This window comes from Natrix helvetica (assembly GCF_964273705.1).
Source record: "Natrix helvetica genome assembly, chromosome: 2".
Lineage (NCBI taxonomy): Eukaryota > Metazoa > Chordata > Lepidosauria > Squamata > Natricidae > Natrix > Natrix helvetica.
The window spans coordinates 20,193,514-20,215,411 of record NC_138552.1 but is presented as its reverse complement, the minus strand read 5'-3'; the positions used below and the strand labels follow the sequence as shown (position 1 = coordinate 20,215,411).

General features: G+C 40.6%; 1 protein-coding gene across 2 annotated transcripts in view; it reads left to right on the top strand.

Moving 5' to 3' along the window:
• The first annotated feature begins 880 nt into the window (after positions 1–880).
• RANBP3L (RAN binding protein 3 like) overlaps positions 881–21,898 on the top strand; it is a 59,219-nt gene continuing 38,201 nt past the window's right edge. For both annotated transcript variants that reach the window (XM_081944396.1, XM_081944395.1), the window contains exon 1: positions 881–1,207. In XM_081944396.1, coding sequence (XP_081800522.1) covers positions 1,087–1,207 — 121 coding nt within the window. In that variant the 5' untranslated portion in view covers positions 881–1,086. The remainder of the gene's footprint in view (positions 1,208–21,898) is intronic.

Genomic DNA, 21,898 nt, shown 5'->3' with positions numbered 1-21,898 from the left:
TCAAACCTTAAAACCCCCGGCCACTTGATTTTAATAAGGTTGAGCCTTGTCCTGTTCTTCACCCACACTTAGGGCATGTCAAATTGTTCAGATTTTAATTTGCAAGCATATGGGGTGCTCAAAAGTTGTGACATGCCTTTGGGATTGTAAATATATATTTTGGTTGCTTTAATATAATTTAGATATACCTGGTAAGTAACTAGATAAATATCATAACTTTTTAACATTTTGTTTGTTCCCTACATCTTGAGAAATAAAAGTCTCGATAGCATCACAGCACAAGAATTAAAGAGTTACTCTTTTTTTTGTTAATGAGAACTTAATTCTTCAACTCTCAACAGTTAATAAATGCACATTACTGATCAGATCATCCCTTTCCAATTTAAGAAATTATTTTGCTGCAGTTAAGTCCAAGGAAGACACTAGAGAAACCCATGCTGTCATAAATTTGCTAAAAGTTTCAGAGTAGAAAAGCACAGTTGTTTCTGGACAAAACTCTTGCTTCCAACTCATCTGTAGGGAACATGAAACTTCGCTATCTCAGATTCCTGTTAATAAATCCCATGAAAGAAAAACGAAACATTATCCATTGGCTGCATTCCTTCTTTATGTTAATCTGGATGACTTTACATATCCCCTCCCAGAGTCCTGCCTCTCTTAAGTCCCTCTCCAGTGTGAACTGTCAGGAAAGCAGCTTCCTTTCGCAGACGCTCCTACAGGATTTTCCTTCTGGTCTTAGAACGTGGGGTTTCCTGCAGTTTCATGTCAGAAGAAACTGCTTCGGACTTCAGAAACAAAAAAATTTGTGGCAGGGCTAAATACGAACAGGAGTAAAGATACATTTGCCAGGGTGACTTCGTAACTCCTGCTGTTGCTCGCGAAGAGTCTGCACGGAGGAAAAGAAAGCAGTATTAATATTGCAGAATTCTGTGGAAGGTTTTGACAGCTCTATGGATCTTGATTACGAGAACCCAGCAAACCACTGCTGTGAAAGCAAATGATGTGCTTTCGGATATAAGAGTTTTCTGCACAGAAGTTTTCTGCACAAAAAGTACCTTTTCTTTGACCATTAGCTTTGAACATCAAATGAAGGACACGCCTCATTTCAAAAAAAGAAGAACCACGTGGACCATGGACCAAACTGGAAACCCACTAACTGACATCCATGTCTTCCACAGCTTTGGCTGCAACAGACACAAAGATGAAGGTAAATCCATTGTTTCCTGAAATTAATGTGATTAATTTGTTGTTTTAATTGCTATTAAAAGCAAACGTTTTAAAAAAAAAAATCCCAGGTGAATTCAGGGTTATTTTACTACTTGAAGCCAATTTCTAATCCATGTCAGGCTGATTAAATGTCCCTAAAAAGAAATCTGTGTCTCAGTTTTTCCAAGGCCTAAGGCTTCTTCCTGGGTTCATTTTAACAATCCCTGTTATACTTTTGGGAGAAAAATAATTCCAAAGACTAAAACCAGTAGAGTTCTTAGGATTTCTTTGAAATATAGAATGCTTCTTTAATTTGAAAAGGAAAAAACCAACTAAATGTGTCTTCAACCTTGTTTTCGTTGATTAGTTTTCCTTGGAAAAATACTTTCTGATCAAATTACAGAAATTGTGAGAAATAAAAGACAAAAATCTGCAGGACAGTTGAACATTTTGTCCTAAACGTATTTTATGTACACATAGAACATTGCAAATGCATGTTGCTAAGATAGGCGGCATAGCTTGCTAGTGTTTGGATGATAGAGTCTTGGAAAAGACCTATGGATAATTGAAGATGGACTGTAACTATCTGGAAGATGCTAGGATAGAAAACCTCTGTTACCTTGCCTATTTTGTCATAAATTCTGCAATGAAAAATTCACTTGGAGTAGAATTTGGTCCCATCCCTGGTCAAGAAATTCATCTGTAAATCAAATAGTAAGTACAGGCAATTACACTGGAATATTCATAATAAACTCTCCAGACACAAACACAAATGATGATGTCATGAACATAATTACATCACGTGTTTTTCCTGTAATGGACTGTGGGATGACATTGGAGAAAAGGGGGTAGGTGCTGGGTACTCAGACAACAGAAGCAGGAGCCCCCAACAGCTTAAAAGTCAGAAGTAGAAAGGATCTGCCCCAATGGATCAGTTAAAAGTGATGGTGGAAACTTTGTACTTTCAGACTTGAAGAATTCTGTTGATGTAGCCTTACAATAAAGTAGAATTAGTTTTATTATTTCCTGCCTGGTTTACTTGGAAAGGCTGACACGCCTCTCCCCCTAGTACTTTTGTATCCATGCTAAATATAATAATAGGAACTCAGTGACAACATATTCCATGTGCCCCTCCGCAATACCTTCCAGATGTTCTGAAATTCAAAATCAGTTACTGGCATGTCCATCTGAACGGATAATAGCATACTGGAATTGCAATCTTGAGCATCTGTAAGGCACCAAGCTGCTTTTGATAAATCCATTTCCCTAAAGATTGTTCACCAAGACTGTAGAACTATATTCACCAGTCTTTTAAAACTCATACACACACACACACACACACACACACACAAAAGGGAAACAACAATAATGAGTGTAAAATATTGAAAAATGTTGAGAAATCTAACCTCAGAACTGTGCCATCTAGTGGCATTATTGAAAATCAAAGAAAAACAACAATATTGCTTATGTTTTAAGATGGTTTTTTTTTGGGGGGGGTGGGGTGGAAATACTAAGGTTTTATATTGTGTGTATATGTTTATAAAGTGAATTCCAGACATGGAGTTACTCAGAGTGGATTCATTGAAGTCCTGGAGATTTAATTCAAGTCACAGCATCATTTAAGCACTTCAATAATGTAGACTGAGCTTATACAAATCACAATTCTTTATATCTCATAAATAATCAGTCAAATCCATTTAAATCAACCAGAGGGTTATCCAAACCTCCTCAAATCACCTTTGTGAATTCAATCATATAACATAATACTCAGGGGTCTTTTAATTGAAGATCTTATTTAAATATTCATGTCTCCAATAATCTTAGGGTAGTTGTATGTAATCCAATAAGTGTTTTCACAGTCCTTTAAGTGGTTATTCTCAGACTGATTATTTACGAGATATAAAGCATTGTGATTTGTATACGCTCAGCTTTAAACCAATGATTCCTGGACTTTTGGTTAAAAGTGGGATCTACTAAAATAATGTAGACTGAGTTCAGATTCACTTAATTTGTAATTTAATTGGAGGTTGGGGGTGGCACAAGGGGCAACATTATGATCTTGAATGTAAAAATTGTGCTAAAGCATATTTTAGCAGAGGAAATGTTGAACATACAGTATGTCATTTTATTTTATTGAGTTGTATATTTATTACTGTGTTTTAGATGCTGCTCCATTCCAAAATGCCTTTAAGCAACACCTGACAAAAATAAAGTTTTAAAACTTCTGAATAGTGATAAATAATATATATTACAATAGCCTCACCCTCTTCCCAAAGTTGAGCTGCTAGTTATTGCTGGTTCACGCCGTAGTGTGGATTCAATGTATTTTTAAATTATATTTACAAAGAATGATGTACAAACCCCTTATAGACCACCAGTATCTATGAAAGAGGGCAATATGGCTTATTCAACAAATTATATTTGAAAAAACCCTGACTTAACATGACGCTAAAAGAAGCCAATGTTGGTAGATTCTGTGAGCGAAGCAGAGCTGAAATGAACAGACTGAAATAGTAGTACAGTCTTTATTGTCATTGTACAAAATAAATACAATGAAATTGTATTTCTATTTATTGCAATGAGAAGTTAGGAATTGTGTGAGTTTCCTTGAGAATGGTAGCTTGATTCTTGATGATTTCTCCAAAGGTTTGGTGAATGGTGACCACTGAGCCTATGGTGAGAACAATGTAGGCTCTGATGTGGAACATTTGATTTTACGCTGAGTTGGAGGATATTAGGTTTAACCTTATTTTTCATTATTTAACCGTCTTAAATAATTTGCCCATGTCCATACGTTCAAGTAGGAAGAGCTGCTTTCTAAGCAAATAAAGACATTCAGAAGCAATCATAGAAAACTGAAGCAAATGATTAATGTCAACATCTCTCATATGTTGCAATGTGCATTTTTAATTCTGGGGAGGTCCACGGAATGCTTTAAACTCGGTTTGGAAGATGTGCTTCAGGACAGATAGAAGTATTCTTTTCAAACTCAGGGATTACATACTGTAGCTCTTACACTGAGCTTTTCAAAGGACTTCAAAACTTCAGAGATTTAGAAATTGGGCCTTCACCACTAACAACTGATTCATCAGCCACAACTTGTTATATATATATATATATATATATATATATATATATATATATATATATATATATATATATATATATATATATATATATATATATATATATATATATATATATATATATATATATATATATATATATATATATATATATATATATATATATATATATATATATATATAAAACACTCTCATAAATGTATTAATCTCCAACAGATTCCAAAGAAAAACAATTACCAACCTAATCCAAAGGGAGACTCCCCCCAAGAACTGAGACACAGAACAACGGCATCACCCTCCTCCCTTACATCAAAGATGCCACAGATAAAATCAGCAAAATTCTCCACAAACACAATATCAAGACAGCCTTCAGCACTGACCAAAAAATAGCCAATATCTTAAGAAACCCCAAAGACAAGATCCAGCTAGAAAACCAAGGAGTCTGCGAAATACCTTGCAAAATCTGCCCTGCCACATACATTGGACAAACTAATAGGAGAATAAATGCAGGTATCGCAGAACACAAGAACGCAGTGAGAAAAAAAGAAAAAACTTCCTCCCCTTTCCAGCATCTTAAAGCAACAGGACATGAAATTGATTTTGAAGGAACCAATTAATCTCCAAAAACAGAACACTTCAACAAGAGAATAATTATGGAAGCCATCGAAATAGAGAAACACTCCCACAACATGAATAAACATGACGATATCTCCCACCTACCAGACATCTGGAAACCAGCCCTAGTCAACAAACGAGCCCCACCCACCACCCAGGCCATTACAACACAAAACAACAACAAACACAAAGCCAGCACCAATCAGCACCAATCTACCAATCATGATATAACCACACAGCCAATCAATCCACTTACTGAAACAAAGCCAGCACTCTACACTCCCCCACCAAGATTTATAGAAAGATGGCAGCTCAGACCACGCTTTAAGCCGAAAACACCAGCCTGAAGATGGCGAGTGAGACCTCGCCGAAACATTGCCAAGACAATCTCAATCTTACAAGGGAAAAGACCCAAATACAAGACCATACACACACACACACACATACAAAATCTCCTTTTTTACATATCCTCCTTGACTTCCCCAAGTTCTGATTTAACACAATATTCTTCAAATGAACATAGATGATGCAATCAACAGGATAGTCACACTTCAATGAGAAACAATACCATCTTTAGTGTGTGATGTTTCTTTGAAACACATTATTCCAGTTTCAACAGGGTTAAGCAAGTCCTGTTTTTAGCTCTGTGGCCTCAGTGCTTCTTGGCAATAATATTTGTGTCAGGGGATCAAGCTAAACATCTCCAATTTCATAAACTATTGACAAATAGGGCACTGGTGGCATAGAAAACCATTATAGATACTGTAAAAATGATTAGAGAACTTACAAAAGATTTCTGTGGACTGATAAGTCATTACATTGGATATGGAATTCAGGTGGCAGTATCAATGAACAAGAAATTGTAGTTGACACATAGAAACATTTCAGATTTAGAATAGGGATAGTTGAATCAGTTTTTTTCCCCGATTTCTGTTATGGTTTATTTCATTTATTTTCCATATTTATTTATTAAGACTGTAAAGAAAGTTTAATCTATTTGAGATACACACACACACACACACACACACACACACACACATTTTTTCACTAACGTAATATATTTTTGTTTGTACATTCCCCTATTTTAAAAAAAAAACATTCTCATTGCAAAATTTAGAAATTGCAAGTATTACCATACTACTATATGCAACATTCAGAAAGTGTAAATCTAGTCATTTTGCAGTAAAATTTGAACCAAACCAACTGGATATTTCCTGTATCAAGTTGGCCTTATCTACTGTATACAGATTGCAATTTTCTCTCTGGAAGGATGAGTCAGTCTGTTGCCAGCCTATGTCAGACACCTACTTATTAGTAAGTCCATTTAATTAATTAATTTTTTTGGGGGGGGGAAATGCACCCAAAGTTGTATGTTTCATGAATATTTCAAGACAGGTTTCAAAATGATTTAAATTACAATTTATTTCATTTTCGTTCCAAACTTAAGTTATTTAAAGTATTTATTTCCAAAATATGCTAAGGCTACAGCTTTAAGATCTCTGGGAGGAGAAGCTTGACTGCAAAAATGATAGGATTATCGGGTTTCCCCTTCTGACTTGACAGGGATGACTCCAACCTGAGAGCTTGTCTCTAATTTCTTCCCAGAAGTGCATAACTAGCGTCCAAGCTATTCTAATTCCAAACTATTCCAATGTATCATTTTTCTTCCATTTGTGTCAATGGACCTGGGATTATTTCTTCCCAGTGAAGCAAACATTGATCCTTTCTCATTCCAGCTACAAATGACAGCTTGTTTATCTTTCTTCTTTTTCTTCTTGTGACATGTCCATCATCAGACGTTGGCGACAGTGGTGGGATTCATTTTTTATTACTACCGGTTCTGTGGATGTGGCTTGGTGGGCGTGGCAGGGGAAAGATACTGCAAAGTCCCCATTCTCTCCCAATCAGCTGGGACTCAGGATGCAGAAAATAGATGGGGGCAGAGCCAGTCAGAGGTGGCATTTACCAGTTCTCCGAACTACTCAAAAATTCCGCTACCGGTTCTCCAGAACTGGTCAGAACCTGCTGAATACTACCATGGTTGGCGATCATGTTGGCAATCCTATTTTTGTCAACCGCTGCATGAAAAAGTGCTGCTGAGTTTTGTCCAAACCAGTCCATTAGATTTTGAAGCCATGACCTTCTTCTGCCTGGACTTCGTTTGCCTTCAATTTTTCCCTGGAGGATTAATTGAAGGATGCCGTATTTTTCTGGGTGTCGCATCACATGTCCAAAATATTCTAACTTTCTCTTTTTAATGGCTTTGATGATTTCCCTTGGCTTCCCCAGGTAGCTTATCACCTCCTCATTTCTGTTTTTGTCAACCCAGCTTATACCTAATAGCCGTCTGTAAAGCCACATTTCAAATGCTTCTAGTTTCTTCGGGTGGTTTTTGGTCAGAGACCAACTCTCCACTCCGTAGAGCAGGATAGAAAAGATGTAACATCGGACAAGCCTGGTTTTCAATCTTAGGCTTATGTCGTGACTGCAAAAGACAGTTTGTCTTTAGCCAGACTCAATGGGGCAATTGTTCCGTGCAAGAAAGCATACATAGCCATATCCTTATAAAGCTAAGGAAAAAATGCCAGTGTTTTAACTTTGTTAAAATAGCTAAAAGAAACTTGCTTGATGGGCCTCTTTGGGGCAGAGAGAATTACAATCGGGGAAATAAATGTGGGAGAAGATGGGGAAAATGTAAATTGTGCCCAGCTTCAATTATGCATAACAGAAAGGGACAAATTGGTTTCTGCTGTAGTCCCAGAGTGTTCTGTACATACCTAGAAAGTGAGGCGGAAAATGGAGAGGCTCGGTCTGTAGTCATTATTTATGAAGCTGGCAGGCAAATTTATTGCCCGGTCTTCTCTTGCCAGAAAGGGCTGGATTACTCCTGTTCTGCCAGCTAGAAAGGAGCAAACTTGGCAGGCTTCAGTAGTGACTTGTCCAGCAGTCTCTGAGTCACCACACGGACTGAGCTGCCTCAGACCAACGCAACCTAGTTGTAACTAGTTCCTGCCACACCAGCTGGTCAGAGCATGTAACCTGCTGTAGTTTCTGAAGAAGACAGGCAGGGAGGGAGGAGAGGAGAAGCTGCTGTGTCAGGTTATTCCACCCTTCCTCTGCCTTGGTGCCTTGCGCTGCCTATGCTTCTCCATGCATCCTGCCCTCCCCCAAAAAAACCCTGCAGGATGCCATCAGAACAACAGAATAACAGAGTTGGAAGGGACCTTGGAGGTCTTCTAGTGCAAACCCCTGCTCAAGCAGGAAACCCTATACCATTTCAGGCAAATGGTTGTCCAATCTCTTCTTTAAAACCTCCAGCGTTGGAGCATTTACAACTTCTGGAGGCAAGTTGTTCCATTGATTAATTGTTCTCATTATCAGGAAATGTATTCTTAGTTCTAGCTTGCTTCTATCCTTGATTAGTTTCCATCCATTGCTTCTTGTCCTGCCTTCAGGTGCTTTGCAGAATAGGTTGACACCTCTCCCCCCTCTTCTTTGTGGCAACGCCTGAGATATTGGAACACTACTATCATGTCTCCCCTAGTCCTTCTTTTCATTAAACTAGACATAGCCAGTTCCTGCAACCGTTCTTCATATAGCTTCCAGTCTCCTAATCCTCTTTGTTGCTCTTCTCTGCACCCTTTCTAGAGTCTCAACATTTTTTTCACATCGTGGCAACCAAAACTGGATGCAATATTCCGTGGTCTTACCAAGGCATTATAAAGTAGTATTAATACTTCATATTATCTTAATTCTATCCCTCTATTAATGCAACCGAGGACTGCATTGGCTATTTTGGCAGCTACAGCACACTGAAGGTTCATATTCAAGTGATCGTCCACTAGGATTCCAAGATCCCTCTCACAGTTACTACTATTGAGCCAGGTACCACCTATTCTATACTTGTGTGTTTGGTTTTTTTCTTGCCTAAATGTAAATTTTTACTTTTCTCTCCATCCATTATGTTGCCAATTGGTGCTTTTAGATGAAACATGCAGATACTGCTGCTTCAAAAGCTTCAAACGATGTGGTCTTTCTTTGGAACTTCCTTATTTTTGCACCCCTATTGTGACAGAATAGCCACACAATAACTTTGGGCTGGATGTATAAGAACAGTCTATGGGTAATGATATGTGGGAGTGACCAAACAACAGTGAGATAAGAGGCAGCTGAGCCCACAGAAGCAATGAAGCTCTGTTAAGTGACTCACTCAGAATGGAGCCTCCCTAATTTCTTGGAGTGTAATGACGAAGGAGAAATGTACTTTCAAACTTGTAACATTCTCTTAAAGTAATGTAACCTTATAATAAATTAAAAGCTAAGACTTCTGGGTATGTTTCTTGTCTGGAATACTTTGTAAGACTGACATAATGTGAGAATGTGCTCATTTGAAGAGGCCACCGACTGCTACCTTTATTTTAATGAAGCCGATAAGTGTACATCATCAACAAGCTTATAACCCTAGAAGGGCACGGCTCACTTCTGCATGCATCTACCCATCCCCGATTAGTCTGCTTTCCTTCTTACATCTCTTGCATTAAGGTTACTTCAAGCTTATCAGTTTTCTATCACTGAATTCTTCTGAATCTGTTTTAAAACACAACTGGGATTGATCCAGTCTACTTTTCATGTTCATAAATTTCAAAATGTTCAGAAATGCACAAGCATTTTTTAAATATTTGCAAGCACAATAGAGCTTACAAAGAATAAGCAGCCAATCAGCAATTGCCTACCTTGACCAGTAGCTGAGCACAAACAATTATTTAGTATTCATTATTGTCCACCTGTGCTTTTTACCATTATAAGTGCTTGTCATTCGGCATTGTGCTTGAAACAGAATTTCTTCGTAAGAAGAGAAGTTATCATTGGAACAGGGGAATCCAAGAAAACTTACACTCATAAGGATCCAGTCACAGCTTCTGAGCAGAGAGCATAGCCAGTATGGTCTAGTGCAGCGATGGCGAACCTTTTTTGGCTCGCGTGCCACAAGTGGGGGAAGCGCAGGGGGGTCGAGTGCGGGCGTGCCACACCCATAATGCAACCTGCGACCCGCCCCAGTGCGCATGCGCGCACAACACGTGACCCCCCCCCCCATTTCTACATGCTTTTTTCGCCCTCCCCAGGTTCCAGGGGCTTTATAGGAGCCTGGGGAGGGCGAAAAGAGCCTCCCCCGACCTCCCGGAGGCCCTCCGGAGGCTTCAGGGACCGTCCGGAGGCTTCCCTGAAGCCTTTGGAGCGCTTAAAACCACCCTGCGAGCAAACCGGAAGTGTGGTTTTAAGGGTGGTTTTAAGCGTTCCAAAGGCTTCAGGGACGGTCCCTGAAGCCTCCGGGGGGGGGGCGGGGAGGCACTTTTCGTCCTCCCCAGGCTCCTATAAAGCCTCTGGAGCCTGGGGAAGGCGAAAAATAGCTTTTAAAAAGGTGAACTCAGCTGACAGGGCAGCGCCACGCGTGCCCTGACAAATGGCTCTGCGTGCCACTTGTGGCACGCGTGCCATAGGTTCGCCATCACTGGTCTAGTGGTTAAGGCATCCAGCTAGAAGCCAGGAGACTGTGAATTCTAGTCACACCTTAACCATGAAAGCCAACTAGGTGACTTCGGGTCTGGCACTTTCCTTCAGCAGAAATGGGAAGAGGAAGGAGTAGCAGATTGATTTGCTATCTTAAATTATTTATAAAAATAATGAATGAATGAACAAATAAATGAACCAGCGAATGAATGAAATAGCTCAAACCTTTGCTGGAAGTGCAGCCTGTCTGGAAGACCCCTTAATGTTGTCTATATTTCTCTCTTTTTCCTGAAATAAAATGCTTTTCTAGACTCCAAGGCGTGGATCATGTTTTCTACAGTAAAGAATAAGCTTCCTCAGGTTTGAGTGAAATTCACTCTGAAGAAGCTGAACTGTTTCTCCCTAAAATAAGAAGTACTGTGGGGTTTTACTATGCCAATTGCCAATGGCTCCGAAGCTCAGCCTTTGGAGCTTCTTCTTCTGCCTCAGGAATAGCAATAACACTTTTAGACTTATATACCTCTTCACAGTGCTTTACAGCCCTCTCCAAGCGGTTTACAGTCAGCATATTGCCCCTCAACTATCTGAGTCCTCATTTTACCGAACTTGGAAGGATGGAAGGCTGAATCAACCTTGAGCTGGTCAGAATTGAACTGCCAAACAGCAGTCAGCAGAAGTAGCCTGCAGTACAGCATTCTAACCACTGCGCCACCAAAGATCAATCACTCTTCAAACTTCTCACTCCTTCTTTCCCAACTTCTTACGGAAGCGCTAGTAGGAAATGAGAGGCAGAAAGAGAGGCACAGCTGCCTCATCCATCCATCTCATGCCAGTAGTTGCCAATCAGGTAGGTAGAAATAATGCAAGGGAAGAGCTGGGCTATTTAAATACGAATCAGAGAAGGATTGGAGGAATGCAATGCTCTCTAATAATTAGAAATGAACTTGATGAATTATGAAACTGCATTTATGAACAAAGTTCTCACCAATTCTTTAGTTTTGCGTGCCAACAATACAAGATAAGCTTACAGAAAACCATTGTAAGCTGTTCTACAGGTCAGAATAGTTGTTCCTTGAATCTAAAGTGCACAGAACCATTTGTTCCCTATGAATGGATGCTTGAGTGCCAGAAAAGGGCCTTTCCATTAAAAAAAATGTTTTTTATGCTCTAGTTCTGAAGAGTAGAGTGGAGTGGAATAGAATAGAATAGAATAGAATAAGAATGGAGTGGAGTGGAATGGAATGGAATAAGAATGGAATGGAATGGAATAGAATAAGAATGGAATGGAGTGGAGTGGAGTGGAATGGAATGGAATAGAATTTCTGAAGTCCCTATTTTTCTAATAGTACTGCTAAAAGGCTGAAAGAGTTAACAGAGGAGAAACGCTTGCTGTTCACACACATTAAGGCATTTCTTGTTTTGTACTTCTGAATTAATTTTGTCCAAAACTCATCTCTCCTGTTGAGAAAGTGCCCAATCATTGATATCTAACTGAGAATATTGTGACATATTACATTAAGGGAACACCGCTCAGGGGTGGGTTCTGGCAGTCGCTACTGCTGGTTTGCTGACGGCCGTGCCGCGTGCGCACACACAGTGAAATAAAAATTGCTCTGCGCATAGACAGAAGCAAAAAACAAGATGGCGGCGCCTACAGTGGCACCTGGAGAACTGGTTCAGGGGCGTGGCAGGCCTGGGTCGCTGCCAGTTCCAGTGACCCAGGCCGCCAAACCACTACCACTTCAGCTGAACCGGTCCGAACCGGTGAGAAGCCACCACTGACACCGCTGTCCAAAAGAAATGTCTGTAGCCAAGTTATACGGATAAAGAAAAATGTGCCAGAAAGTATGTAAAAAACTATTTATTTTTATTTATTTATTTTTTGCTTTTCAAACTGATGCAGAGGGGCAGTATGTACCCTTGGAATGACAAGAATCCATGGGAACTAAAATAAACAATTTCATCACCAGTGCTGATCCTCTTTCCAAATTCTTCCTGGTCTAGTAATTTTTCCCCCTTCACCCAGGCTTCAAAATGAGAAAGGAAGCTGACAGGAAAGGAAATTGTTGGGGAAAACATGGATATTTGTAGGAAAGACATGTTCCCAAGCATTGCTTAGTAAAAGGGAGGAACATGTTATGCACATTTCTCTGATGAAAGTGATCTTCTTATGATTTTCTCTCTGGTATCTGGAATCTTCCTACATGATAAAAGATGGATGGAATTCTGGCTACCCATATCTATATCAAAAGTATTATGGAAGCCTTTGTTTGTCCTGATGGGATGTTGCAAGCAATTTGGAGGTGTTGCAAATAATTTGGGAGGTCACAATTTTTAAAAACCCAATCAGATTTGCCTAGGAAATGTGGGAACCCCCATCTAACATTCTGATTTTATCTGTACAAACTATGCAGCAAAATTTGAGGATTTCTCTGATATGGAGATTAACATGTACCGTATTTTCCGAGTATAAGACACACCTTTTTTCCTCAAAAAAGAGGCTGAAAATCTGGGTGCGTCTTATACATCGTATACAGCATTTTTTTTGCCTCCCGAAGCCCTGCCCCTTCACAAAAATGGCCGTGCATACGAAGGCTTTCAGAGAGCTCCGGGGGGTTGGGGAGGGCAGAAATGAGCATAAAATGGGCTGATTTTTGCCCCCCCAACCCCCAGCAGCACTCTATAAGCCTCCATAAGTCTATGCATGCAAATGTTTTGACAAAAAACGGGCTCGTTTTCACGAAAAACAGGCCATTTTTTGCCCATTTCCCCCCCCTCCAGGAGCACTCTGCAAGCCCCCCCCCAGGCCTTCCAAGGGGAAGGCCCCCCTCCTTCATGCCTTTTATTTGAAAAAAATGGGCCCATTTTTGCAAAAAACGGGACATTTTGGGGAGGTTTGCAGAGTGCAAAAAGTTTTTTTTTTCCTTTTGAAAAGCTCTTTAGTTAAAGTGATTGATGAGAATTAGATTGATCAAGTGCTGTGCCAGTAGAAACAAGTCTTAGGTGCTGTAGGTTGATTTCCTTCTCCAGCACATGGATAAATACACCTGGAAACATCTACCTACCTACCTACCTACCTACCTACCTACTCTCTCTCTCTCCCTACCTGTACCTACTGTATTTCTTTCTCTCTATCCCTCTATCTATCTATCTACCTACCTACCTACCTACTCTCTCTCCCTCCCTACCTACTGTATTTCTCCCTCTCTCTCTTTCTCTCTCCCTCCCTCCCTCCCTCTACCTACCTACCTACCTACCTACCTACTCTCTCTCTCCCTACCTACCTACTGAATTTCTCTCTCTCTCTCTCTCTCTCTCTCCCTCCCTCCCTCCCTATTGTATTTCTCTCTCTCTCCTTCTCTATCCCTCTACCTACCTACCTACCTATTTTTTTAAAAAAAAATGCCTCTTCAAAACCTTTATGCGTCTTATACTCCGAAAAAACAGTATTTATTTATTAAAAGTGGCACATTTATTTCATGGCCAACTTTAATGACAACAACAATAATTTGTCTGTATGTGTGTGTATGTGTGTGTTTGTTTGTTTATTTTTTAGGGAGTTGTACAGGCAGTGCAAAATTTGAGCATCACTTGACAAGGCAATTAGCCTAGTGAACTATTGCCAGTGTAGACCAATTTAATCAATGGGTTGGTCCAGATTTATTGAGCAACTTCTAATCACTTTGGCCAAAGGAATAGGTGGAGCTCTTGCCTCACAATCAGGAGGTTGTGAGTTCGATCCTAGGTAGAGGCAGATGTAGGTCTCCTGCTTGGGCAGGAGGTTGGACTAGATGACCTGCAAGGTCCCTTCCAACTCTGTTAATCTGTGAATCTGAATCAGTCTATTGTTCTTTAATATAACACAGTGATGTCCCCTCATGTTCACTGCCATTCAGAAATCAACCAATCACAGACACAGCCTCAGTTCCTCCCAACTCAGAGCTTCAGCTATTTGAAAAAATTGCTTCTAATTTTGGTATAGAAAAATGCTTGACTCTTGCCAACTTTCAGTGGCCTTGAAGCTTTGGTACACAGTGATTTATCAATATCTGATCACACTGAGTCGGCGGTATTGTTTTTCAAAATATTTTCTCCTGCCTCCTTCCTCCTCCTCCTATCCTGCTTTTCTTTTTTTCATAGGCTCAAAGTCATTCTTCTTCTCCACTTTTATCCCCACTACAATGATTCTGCAAGGGAAGTTAGGCTGAGACTTTCCCCGAAAATAAAACGTCCCCGGATAATAAACCCAATCAGGCTTTTGAGAGCATGCACTAAAGTAAGCCCTCCCCTGAAAATAAGCCCTCCCCAAAAATATTGCAACACAACACACTCACCTCTCCTGCACCTCAAAAATAATAAGACCTCCCTGAAAATAAGGCCAAGCCTTATGACCAAGCCTTATGGGGGAATCAAAAGAAAATAAGACCCTGTCTTATTTTGGGGAAAACATGGTAATAAGCACCAAACTATCCAGGTAGATATTCTATCTGAGTGTGGATTTCAACCTGCATTATTCTAATTCTAGCCCAACATCATAATCACTAATTCACTCTATCCCATCGCTGTTTAGACTTGTTCAAAAGCCAGCACAGAGCTGACTCATCCCTAGTCATCTTCCTCACTGCGCTGAAACAGAATTAGAATTAGAATGGCATTAGAATTATACTAATAGAAGAATTATATTCGATCATACGACCAGTGTTTAAACCTTGTAACTACATTTATAAATCAGTTCAAAAGAGGCAATGGAGCAAATTAGGATGAGGTTTGCTAAAATGGGGAAGGATCCTAGAAATCCTATGTAAAACAGTTAAAGGATCTAAGTACAGTACATTTAGCTTGCAAAAAAACGTGACTGAACTGAGATATAAAATGGAGAGATATCAACCTATTTCCCAAAGCACCAGAAAGCAAGAGCGGAAACAAGGGAAGGAAACTAATCAAGAAGAGAAGCAACCTGGAACCAAGGAGAAACTTCCTAACAGCACGGACAATTAACTAGTGGAGGCATGTCCAAAGTGCGGCCCGGGGGCCAAATGTGGCCCTTTTTCAAATTTCAAGCAGCCCGCAGCCTCTTCTCCCCACTGGAGTTATTTGTTTAGTCTTTCATAAAATACCGTATGAGGGCTTAAATGAGCAAAAAACAGGCCATTTTTTGCTCAACTTTGCCCCCCCCCAGCCCCCAGGAGCACTCTAGAAGCCTCTTAAAGGCTATTCATGCCCTTTTTAAAAAAAGGCCCATTTTCGTGGGAGAGTGCAAAAACTTTTTTTTAAATTTGCCTCTTTAAAATCTTGGTGCGTCTTATACTCCGAAAAATATGGTCGTTAATTCGCATTTAATGTTAAGGGTTCAAAGAATGTCAGCTGAATGATCGGCGCCACACATTTTCACCTCACCAAATCTGGCCCTCCTCGCAAAAAGTTTGGGCACCCCTGAACTAGTGGAACAGCTCGCTTTCAGAAACTGTAGGTGCTTCATCACTGGAGGCTTTCAAGAAGAGACTGGACAACCATTCATCTGGAATGCCATTGGCACAGGGCCTCTGCAGGAGCAGGAGGCTGGACTAGAAGGCCTCCATGGTCCCTTCCAACTCTGTTATTCTGTTATGTAAATATCTGAAGGGCTGATCCTGAGAAGCAGGAATGCACTTAATACCTCTATTGCTCTAAGAGGGCAGGATTTGAACCATGGGATTAAAATTACAAGGAAGAAAATTCAAATTGCGGTTCAGGAAAAATTCTCTGATTACACGAATAGTCAGCTAGGGAATCAGGTTGCCAATATGGCACGACTGTTTCTCCTTCACTAGAGGCCTGGCAATAGTATTGGATTTTTATATTCCAGAGGTGCTCTTCCAGAGATCCTGCATTGAGTTGAAAATTGATAAAACGTGCAGTTTCTGATACTAAAGATGCTTCCAGATACAACATTTGAGGGAAATGATGGTTTTTTTTTCACAGAAATTGCTATCTTTCATCTGTAATCATCTAGAAAAGTGTCATACTTTTGATTGATACAATGACAGAACGCCCAACAATTTCCTCCCTTATATGATTCTTATCCTAGGATTATTCCACCAGTTCTATACATTTTTACCAGTGACGTGCGGTGAGGTTTATGACTGGTGAGGCACTGACACAGTGCTGGGTTTCAAATATTTTTAGACTTGTGGACTTCAACTCCCAGAATTCCACAGCCAGGCATGCTCAGTTCCAATTTAAAGCGACAGCATTTGTTTTTCTCCTTTGCTCCTTCTTTCTTTTTCTTTTTCTTCTCCTTCCCCTCCTTCCTCCCTCTCTCCCTTCCTCCCCCTCTCTCAAACACACACACACACACACACACACACACACAGAAGTTGGATTGGACTATCTCTCCTACCCCTTCCCTCTCTCACTCACTCTCAAACAAACCCCCCCACACACACAAAAGTTGGATTGGATATCTTTTCCAGTGGCTTGAAAGCAGCTCCTCTGCCATCCCCCCCCATTCCCCTTCTGCCTTTCCCAAACACCTCCACCATTGCAAATGCAGCCTGCTGTCTGGGTGGGAAATGCCTGGAACACAATAAAGCCCACCCACCACCTCCTGCTGGCAGGCTGGGGTGAGAGGAGAGGCAGAGAAGCCGGAGGGGAGCCGAGCCGAGCCTTCCAAAAGAAAGAGGCTGGGGGGAAGTGTGTGTACTACAGCATGGCTCTTTGCCTGGCTTCCTGCCTCCTCCTGTGGTCTCCTCAGTGCTCTCCCTCCCCAAGTGTAGTTTGATTGCAGGTGGAGCCACGTTGCCTTTTCAAACTTGTAATCAGTGAAGCTGGGCTAGATTTTTATATAGTTTTATCCAGCTGTGTGTGTGTGAGAGAGAAATGAATGGGGGCCTGGGGAGGAAGTCACTACACTTGGGGAGGGAGAGCACCAGTGAGGTTAAGCAGAGTTGATTGCAGGTGGAGCCACGTTGCCTTTTCAAACTTGTAATCAGTGAAGCTGGGCTAGATTTTTATATAGTTTTATCCAGCTGTGTGTGTGTGAGAGAGAAATGAATGGGGGCCTGGGGAGGAAGTCACTACACTTGGGGAGGGAGAGCACCAGTGAGGTTAAGCAGAGTTGATCGCAGGTGGAGCACGTTGCCTTTTCAAACTTGTAATCAGTGAAGCTGGGCTAGATTTTTATATAGTTTTATCCAGCTGTGTGTGTGTGTGAGAGAGAAATGAATGGGGGCCTGGGGAGGAAGTCACTACACTTGGGGAGGGAGAGCACCAGTGAGGTTAAGCAGAGTCATCCACGGTGAGGCAGCAACTAGCTCAGCTTTTTCCTTTTACTTTTTTTTTCATGATGAGAGTGGTGAGGCTGTGCCTCACCTGCCTCACCTGACTGCACGTCACTGATTTTTACCCACCTTTGGATGAGAACTGGAAATATTTGTATAGTATACGATATGTAATTATGATCTTTTTAAAGTATTGGAAGGTATGTACATTCATGGATGGATGGATGGGGAGAGAGAGAGAGAAATAGAGAGATATATAGATGCAGTGGCTCAGTGGCTAAGACGCTGAGCTTGTCGATCAGAAAGGTTGGCAGTTCGGGGGTTCTAATCCCTAGCGCCATCTAACCGAGTGAGCTCCCGTTACTTGTCCCAGCTTTTGCCAACCTAGCAGTTTGAAAGCACGTAAAAATGCAAGTAGAAAAATAGGAACCACCTTTGGTGGGAAGGTAACAGCATTCCGTGTGCTTTCAGTGTTTAGTCATGCCAGCCACATGACCAGTGAGATGTCTTCGGACAGTGGTCGCTCTTCGGCTTTGAAACGGAGATGAGCACCGCCTCCTAGAGTCAGGAATGACTAGCACATATGTGCGAGGGGTGTGCATGTGTACATATGTATGTATATTATATATACATACATACATGCATATACACACACACAATATATATATATATATATATACATACATACACACACACATACATACATACATACACACACACACATTTTATACACACACACACACATTTTATACACACACACACATTTTATACACATACACACACACACACATGTTCACATACAAAGGATATCCTGTAAAGTGCCAGTTTTATCCTTGGGAACAGTTTCAGGATATTTTAGCATTAATAAATGTACCAATTAAGCCCAAGCTATCTATAAATACCTTAAATATAAGTGTGGTGAATCAGTTAATATGTTCATATGTTTTCCTTGAGGTGTACTCAGATGTGTTATTTGAGGCTTGAGGGATGATTCAAACTGGGCTCAAATTATAGCTTTGTGAGCTATGTTAATCTGTTTTTCTTTAAATACGCAGTTCAGTTTTCAATAGCTCCCTGAAGGAATAGAATTCTACCCATTTTTTCTGCACTTCAGGGCTATAATTATTAATAATTTGTGATAAATATTTTATTATGTTCTTATAAATTGACTCCTGTGTACAAGCAAACAGCAATGGTGTATGATTTCACCTAGGTTTTTATTGGATTTTTACACTAACATTACTTCTAGTAAATGTCAAAGAATAATCCTTTGATTTCAAGACAACCAGTCAATGGTTCACGGGATATTTTAGTCTCCACTGAAAGAGGGAGCTGTCTTTACTGGTGTGGTGGTGAAGCTGTTGGACTAAGACCAGGGAGAACCCAAACCAGTCCACCCTCATCCATGAAATCTTAGTAGGGGCCTTTGGCCATGCCCCTGTCTCAATCAATGCGGTTGTCTTGGGGAAAAATGGAGTGGAGAAGACAATGAATCACTAGAGCAGGAGTGTCAAACTCGTGGCCTGTGGGTTGGATACATCATGCGCTGGCCATGCTCACCTCTGCTTTAGCGAAGGGGGAAAAGTCACAACAGGTCCCATGATGACACGACATTGCAAGTTTGACACCTGTGCACTAGAGTATGGGTGTCAAACTCATGGCGTCATGTTGTCATCTTGTGACGTATCACAATGTTTTTCCTTTCATGGAGCTGGGGTGGCCTGCGTGTGACACATTTGGCCCAGGGGATGCTAGTTTGACACTCCTGCACTAGAGGAAAGGGAAGATATCAATTAAACAAAAAAAAAAACCCACATTCTATTGGACAAATTGGATAGATTTTGCCTAATCTGCGATAGCAATACTTCCTGACATGGAAGTATTGAATGTAGAAACTACATGTAATAATACAAATTGATGGTATCTAATCATAGTCTGTCTATGGAACATACTTGCAATCTGAATCCAGGAACAGCAATAACTATATTCTCAGGTTCTAAAGCAGTGGTTCTCAACCTTCCTAATGCCGCGACCCTTTAATACAGTTCCTCATGTTGTGGTGACCCCCCAACCATAAAATTATTTTCTGTTTTCCATATTTTTTTTAAAATATGTGTTTTCCGATGGTCTTAGGCGACCCCTGTGAAAGGGTCGTTCGACCCCCAAAAGGGTCCCGACCCACAGGTTGAGAACCACTGTTCTAAAGCATAGCAGAATTCTGTTTTCATATTTTCTCAAATTAGAAGTCTGTAGCTGACTCACATATGCATTTTTGTACATATCATCTGAATTATTTAGAAAATTCTACATTTTCAATAAGTTTAGTGGTTCAGTGGATAGAGTGCAGTATTGCAGGCTAATTCTGCTGACTGCCAAAGGATCGGACCTCACCAGCTCAAGGTTGACTCTGCCTTCCATCCTTCTGAGGTTGATAAAATGAGGACCCAGATTGAGTTGACAGGAAGTTCTCCAGCTGGACAGATGTGGGGGTGAACCCTGTCTGACAATCCAATTCTGAGATTCTTTTGAATCTGAACCCCCACTGGAGGTGGGAGCAAAGAAGGGCAGCATCTCATCAGACCCTGGGGGAAGCAACAGATCTCTCGTGGGTTAGAGATTTGCCTATGAATCGGAGTCAGGGCGGCAGTCATCATGGCTGACAAGATGCTGGCTTTTTGTCAAGCAAATGAAGCAGGCAGAGGCCGGGAGAGATGATAGGTCTGGTAAGAGAATTTATCTAACCCACAACTATAAATTAAATCTGGAAAAGGCAAAGAAATCTTGAGAACATAACTAATACTGATGGTCAGATCAGGACTTTTTTTTTCCCAAAGAAAGGAAGGTGGAGGGTTGTAACACCAGCCCCCCCCCCGAAGTTCATTCTTTAAAACGCTTTTGAACAGAAGAATAGAAAGCAGAGAAGTGACAAACCCACCCAATTATAAACTATAAAATTGGCCTTGGATCTTAAACAGAAGCCAATACTTTTACTTTGTTTGAATTCCTTCCAGCTAATATAACCAAGGAAAAAAAGCACGTCCTCTTATTGATAACGGACAACTTAATCTTGACTGAATTTGGAAAAGCAGAGGCAGAGAAAAACTTTTGGCTGATTACAAACTTATTATAAGTGATTTATTTTGAGCAGTGATTGAAGCAAAGAATAAATATTGGATCTGGGGATTATGAAGGTTTTTTTTCTCTTCTCCTCTCTCTTCTTTTTTTCCCCTTGCTGCAGAGGATTAAGATAGTGTTAGCTATCTACCAGTTTCAAAATAGATGGATCTTAAACAGAAGCCAATACTTTTACTTTGTTTGAATTCCTTCCAGCTAATATAACCAAGAAAAAAAAAGCACGTCCTCTTACTGATAACGGACAACCTAACCTCGACTGTGCGGGAAGTTTTAATTAACCAACTGCCATAAATCAGAATTTGGAAAAGCAGAGGCAGAGAAAAACTTTTGGCTGATTACAAACTTATTATAAATGATTTATTTTGAGCAGTGATTGAAGCAAAGAATAAGTATCAGACCTGGGAATTACGAAGGTTTTTTTTTTTTTCTCTTCTCCTCTCTCTTCTTTTTTCTTGCTGTGGAGGATCAAGATGGTGTTAGCTTCTCTTCCGGTTTCAAAGTAGGAGATTAATTAAACTTAAGGTGGACCAGAATTTTGAAATAAGATTTGTACAACTAACTGCAATCTTGGAACTGAATATCAAGGAAGAACAAAAGACTAAACTGGCCCCCATTGCTTTTTTCCACAGCAATTGACGTATATAAATCTAAGTTTAGGTTTTAGGTTTAGGTTTAGGTTTTATTGAATTTATAGACCGCCCCCTCTCCCCATAGGGACTCGGGGCGGTGTACAGACCATTCGTGTATAAAACAACAAAACATAACATAAAACATCAGACAAAACAACGCACACATACCATCTGTATATACAACCCAAACTAATTAAATAATTAAAAACAATTCTAAAACCAGTTTAAAACCCCAAAATTTAAAATTTAGAAAGCCATCCAGGAAGGTCAGTAGTGGGTGTTCCCTGTAAGTACAATTACAATTACAATTAGGCCAGGCCGGCTAGTCGAAACAGGTGGGTCTTGAGTTTCTTGCGGAAGGAACAGAGGTCCAAGGTGGTTCTAATATCGGGGGGGAGGTCGTTCCAGAGGGTTGGGCCCATCACAGAGAAGGCCCTATTCCTAGGCACCGCCCGCCCGC